The sequence below is a fragment of the Oryzias latipes genome, chromosome 1, assembly GCF_053564925.1.
Source record: "Oryzias latipes strain Hd-rR chromosome 1, Olatipes_Hd-rR_3.1".
Lineage (NCBI taxonomy): Eukaryota > Metazoa > Chordata > Actinopteri > Beloniformes > Adrianichthyidae > Oryzias > Oryzias latipes.
In genome coordinates, this window is record NC_136237.1 from 35,330,701 (window position 1) to 35,336,780 (window position 6,080).

The 6,080-nt window shown below is 44.4% G+C and overlaps 1 protein-coding gene across 1 annotated transcript; it reads left to right on the forward strand.

Annotated features, from left to right (window-relative positions):
* The first annotated feature begins 433 nt into the window (after positions 1-433).
* On the forward strand, positions 434-3,933 carry LOC101167517 (keratin, type I cytoskeletal 19). Its single transcript, XM_004065665.5, has 8 exons — positions 434-937; positions 1,630-1,712; positions 1,859-2,015; positions 2,494-2,658; positions 2,741-2,866; positions 2,947-3,167; positions 3,262-3,323; positions 3,415-3,933. Exons 1-8 carry the CDS (start codon positions 578-580, stop codon positions 3,519-3,521), a joined length of 1,281 nt encoding a protein of 426 aa, XP_004065713.1. The 5' UTR covers positions 434-577; the 3' UTR covers positions 3,522-3,933.
* Positions 3,934-6,080: the final 2,147 nt, after the last annotated feature.

Here is a 6,080-nt window from a genome sequence, read left to right on the forward strand (position 1 = left end):
AGATTTAGTGTTATGTAATTCATAAATTAGGCTTATAGATTGTAATAGCAATCCCCTGTGAGTGAATTCTCTCTCCAGGTGAGCAAACAGGCCCAGCCTCTTGGAAGGCAAAAAGAGGATTTGATCTTTTATTTTGAAAGAATTAAATATTTCATACAATGAAGTAACAAAAAATCCCCTAAGATTTCTTAAAGGAATTGAGGGATTTTGGACAAAGAAGCAGCTTCAGGACATAAGACCTCCATGATCATGATGCAGGTGGTTCATGGGTCTGGACCTGTTTTGGTTCGGTTCTGTTGTTTGTGGGATGGTTTCAGGGAGGAAGAAGTCCTGCATTCCCACCTGAGCCTCATCTTTCACGCAGACTTAATCACAGCTGCGTGCGCAGCGGCTCACATGCCTTGACACCCTGTGGGATGACATGCGCCCTGGCAGCCGTTACTGATCGTCTCCACGCCCTGTGACACCTGTGATGATGCCTCCACGGCCGCTCCCTCTCCCTCCACGCAGGTGCCTATAAAATCCATCCTCTCAGAAAGCCTCGGCACCTCCACTTCGGAAGACTCCTGCAAGCAGAATGACCTCCGTGCGCTTTTCCGGACTATCCTCGAGCATGCCCCGCCGCGCCATGAGCGTCCACAGCAGCGCGCCCACCCGGATGTCGTACGCCTCCAGCGGTTTGCGCTCCGGCTTTGAGCTTTCGGATGCGCTCGGCGGGGGTAGCGCCGGGGGGGAGCGGTTCTCCGTGTCCGGCAGCGAGAAGGCGACCATGCAGAACCTCAACGACCGGCTGGCCTCCTACCTGAGCAAGGTGCACGAGCTGGAGGCAAAAAACGCCAAGCTGGAGCAGCAGATCCGGGAGTGGTACGACAAGAAGACCCCCACCGCGAGGGACTACAGCCACTACCAAAGGACCATCGACGACCTGCGCTCAAAGGTAAACGCCGGGGTCACCAAAGGGCCCCCACCCCCAGAACCGACAACAACCAAGCAGAAAAAAAGCAATACTTTTTCCATGATTCAATGAAAATCGTCGTGTTTTTAAACATGTGATTGTGACATTTTTAAGATTATGGAATATTCACCTAAAGAAAATTAAGCTAAGAATTATATTTCTGAGTATTTGTATTATTATTCAAATCGTTGTGAATCAGGAGCAGACGAAAAATTGCTGTTTGAGAGAAAAAAGAAATTGCCTGTTTGATTGTTCTGCTCCGAGCTCTCAGTGATGGGGAGGGGAGGGGGGGGGGGGGTTGCTCGCGCTAATGGTCCCGCCCACAACCCAGACACGAATTTCTGAAACATGCAGTTTTCTGATTAAAAGTCCACTGGTGATGCTTTTACAACAGATCAGAATATGATGGGAGTGGGACTTCTTCTTAAGTAAAACATTCTAAATTCAGTTTCACAGAATTTCTAATGCAGTTTTTTCAGACTCCAAACTGATTTTTCTCAACATCACAAAGACTTTCTTTAAAACAGTTATCCATATAAACATCAAAGTAGACCTAAAAGGTTTTCCCAGACTTTAGTTCCAGATTTTGTCCACATTGTAAATTGGATTTCAGTGCCTCACTAGACTCATGTGGTAAGCGGCCTCCAGACCCACCAGTGTTTTTTGTGTTCCAGATCGGCTCTGCTGCTCAGGCCAACGGCCTACTGATGCTGCAGCTTGACAACAGCAAACTGGCAGCAGATGACTTCAGAATGAAGTAAGTGCAGAAGATCTTCCCTTTGAAATGTCACACCATCATCATCACTGAGCCGTAACGAGAGAGAGGTGGCGGTAAAAGTAGAGGAACTGGTTCTGTTCTGTAGTTGGTTCTAACATTAGTGAAACACGTTTCCGCCTCTGCAGGTATGAGAACGAGCTGGTAATGTGCCAGTCTGTGGAGGCGGACATTCTTGGGTTACGCAAGGTCATGGACGACCTGACCATGACGCGGTCTGACCTGGAGATGCAGGTGGAGGGCCTGAGGGAGGAGCTGGTCTTTATGAAGAAGAACCATCAGGAGGTAAGGGCCTCACAGAAACATCTCCAGCAGACAAAAACCTGCTGAGAAATGCAAGAGCTTTGTTGTGTCAACAAAGTTACGCTATAATTTTCCTCAAAGTCTTGAGATGTACACTAGTGCAGTACTCCGCCCAGATCACCTTATACAACAGACTTTATCCGGTAATGTTGTTTCATGAAACAACAACCTGAACAACTCCAGAACAGAACTTTTTTAACAGATGGATCTACGCTGCTTCTTTCTCTGTCAAGAAAATTCGGCCCAAAAGTGGCTCAAATCTGCCATTTCTGAACACCAACAGCAAATCCTGTCAGCACTGGGTCATTTCTGGCCCGCATTTCATAATTTAATTTTCCTGGATCCTATGAGGCCCAAATGCCAAAAATATACCTGGTCGTGTGGTTGCTGAATGTGAACCGATCAAGCCCAGGTGACTCCTCCACCTCCTCCTTCAAGTTTCTGTCTCTAACCTTTGCAGGATATGGCAGCGATGCGCAGCAATATAAGCTCTAGCTCTGTCAACGTTGAGGTGGACGCCAAGCCTCAGGAAGACCTAAACCAGGTTCTGGAGGAGGTCCGATCTCAGTACGAGGGCATTGTCACCAAGAGTCGCCGAGAGATGGAGGCCTGGTACAAAGTCAAGGTAAGAAATCTGGAAGCCTCCTGCAAGTTCTTAGTCTTGATTCAGAGATGGTGAGCTGACCGTCCTTTTTGACTCCTGGCAGTTTGAGGAACTCAGCAAGAAGACGACCTCAGAGGCAAATGAGCTAAATCACGCACAAAGCGAGATCAATGACTTGAGGAGGGTCTTGCAGGACCTGGAGATCCAGCTGGAGTCTGAGCGCTCCCGGGTAACCAATGCTGAAGCAGCAGAGCACAATCACTTCAGGGCCGTTTGACAAAAGTGGTAACAACTTTTCCCATCATGCAGAAATCTGCTCTGGAGAGAGAGGTGAGCGAGATTGAATTCCGGTACAGCCAGATGCTCAGTCAACTGCAGGGCAGGGTGAACGGATTGGAGGCCGAAGTCAGCCAGCTGAGGGCCGACACCGAGAACCAGGCCATGGAATTCAAGAGGCTGCTGGACATCAAGACCAGGCTGGAGATGGAGATTGCAGAGTACCGGCGACTTCTGTGTGGAGAAGAAGAGCAGTAAGTTGTTGCTTTTTTTTGGATAAAGTTTGCCACAGAGTTTGACTTTAAGATCTGCAGCTGTAATCTGACCGCTCTTCTTCCTTTATTCTAGGACAGTCAAGGTGGCTGAAGTCAAAAAAGTGGAAGTGAAAGAAGTGAAGACAGAGGAAAAACGTGAGTTAACAGTTTTTTTTTCCCATTTATTTCTGCACTTTCATGACTAAAAGACTCAGTCTAACTTTTTTTTTCCTGTTGCCCCCTCCAGGCAAACCAAAAATCAGTCAGAGGACATATGTGGTGATTGAAGAGATAGTGGATGGAAAGGTGGTATCTCGCAAGGAAGAAGTTAACTCAGAGGACTTGGACCCATAAACTGATCCAGTAGAGGAAACCTCCTGTTTTTAGCTGGAGGACAATACGAGTCATCAAATTAGTCTAAATGTTCTCATCAGTAATGTTTCCTGAGCTCTGAACATTTATGTATTATCATTGGAGAATTGTGACGAGACCATAAAATACGTATCTGTGTTTTAGAGCAAGAAGTATTGTTGGAAAGTTTGTCTGCAGTACCACAGGCGCACTGTAGGTGTCCCTGTTTAACCTTAAAAATGAATATTCAGGAAACAAAGATAAAAAAAACTGTCTTTTGATTCTCTTTTGTATGCTTGTAATATTTGTTTAATTTTATGAATATCTTTCTAATGAGAAATATTCTCTAAAGGAAGGTTTATGACATTGGTTTCACAGACTCAAAATTACAAATAAAAGCACCGAAAAGGCTCAACTGTGTCCATGTGTACAGCTTTGTCTTTTTCTATTTTTTCAGAAAAAAAAGTTAGAACTATACCATTTTTTTTCTTTGACCTGATTTAAGAAAAATAGCCTAATCAAAAACCATGAAGTCCTCAAGAAGGAAAAAATATCGTCAGCAAATTATATTTAGGCTTGGGGGGGTTGTTTTTTCACAAGTTGGAAAAGGGACAGTATGAGCCATCCCGACCTTTTCCCTCAACAATCACAAACAAATAAATCTGAGTTTCATGGAACAATCTAGTAACAAATCTGGTCTTTGGATGCTTCTGTAAGCAGTACCTCGAATTCAGAAAAAAAAAGCACTTAGACACAATAACATTGTCTTGTTGTGCATCTCTAAAATCGGTTGTTTTGAAGGTGGAATTGATATTTTCTGACTTAAAGAAATGTAAATATTAGGGAGGCCTGAAGCAGGTACAGAGGCAGTGTTAAAAATCAGCAGTTTGTGGCGATTGCATCGTTTATGGAAAAAAAATCCAGTGTCCGATGTTTTCTTTGTTTTGCTGCCCTCTACTGAATAAATTGTATAACTGCAGGTCAGTCCCATTTTAGATTAAAACCCCACTCTAGTGAAAATTGTGTTTTTAAAATGTTCTTGTGGCATTTTTCTCACGATGGAGGACATTTATAAAGAAAATTAAGCTTAAAACTGCATTGGAGTATTTCTTTATTCAAATCGTTTGCAATCAGGAGTAGATGAAAAAAAGGCTGTTTGAAAAAAACCTTACCAGTATTTGTGACTTTGTGTGGGTAGACCACAAGCTCTATGTTTTGCATAAACAGAGAGCTCTCAGCAAAGGAGAGGCAAAGGGGGGTGGGGTTGCTTAGAAGTGGATTTCCAAGGAAACTTCCTGCTGCTCCCTTCTGCTCTGCAGAAACTATGACACAGGTTTTTTTTAGTTTGGCTAAAAACGGCACAATTGTTATTAAAAGACCACTGGGAACACTTTCATAATAGATCAAAAGATGATTAGAGGGGGAATTTAAAGATTTGGACCTGGACAAAGTGATGGTCATGTGGTCATTTGTTTTGTGGCCATCTCAAGCTGTTGTTAAAATTTAGTCAAAACTGAAGAAAACCCCATTGCAAATAAATGGGTCCCACTGTGACCTTCTTCAGCAGCTTCTCTGACAATAGGGTGTCTGGTTGGTTGTTTAATGATCACTGTATTTTTAGTTTGTGGCAGAAGATCCCCCGGATCATAACGTGTTCATTTTCCACATTTCCCACCAGATGTGCTTCTCATCTTGAGACCGATGTTTCTGTAGAGCAGGAACGTCCAGCCCTAATCCTAAAAGGGTTGCCGTATTCCTTACTCTCCATCTACCCCTGCCCTCGCAGTGAGTGTCCGACTGGACACACCCGATCCAGGACAGCAGCAGGAGGAAATCTCTGCTGCGGAACAGCCACTTGCTTTTGTGCTCAACGTACATCAACTGCTTGTTGGGAGGTGTGTATTTTTCCAGGGTCATCTTTGCAAAGTTTAGGATCTGCTGGATCGGACAGGAGTTGTAAAGGAGTTGTAAAGTTGTAAAGGAGTTGTAAAGTTTACAGGAGTTGTAAAGTTTACAACTCCTGTCCGATCCAGCAGATCCTAAACTGATCTCCCAGTCAGAGCCGTTTCTGTGCTGACCTTCATTTCCAGTCATTGGTAAGGGTTTCTGATATCACACGTCTTGTACCTGCCATGCTACCATCTAACACTTCTTTGGTTTGTCCTGCCTGATAATTTCATGAAGCTTTTTGGTGCTATCAGCTATCTTGCTGTAGAGCTAAGGTCTCTGCTTTTTCATCCTGGATGGCAACTCTTGTTTGGTCCTTTGCCTCTTCCTTGCTCCAAGTGTTCTGCCTCAGGTTGCTGAAGTTAGGGATGGAAAACTACTGTGCATTGTGAGGAAATTCCTGGTCTGAAAGTCATCAATCATCTTTTGATCTATATTAAAAGCTCTCCCACTGGTCTTAATTAAGATGATGCCATTTAATATGCCAATCAAGCCTCTGAGTTGTGGGTGGGACTGTTGGCACGGAGTAAGTCCACCCCCATTTCCCATCACCGATCTGTTTACACTCTCTCGTGCTAGCTTAAAGCTCCTCACACCCCAAACTTAACAATAGCA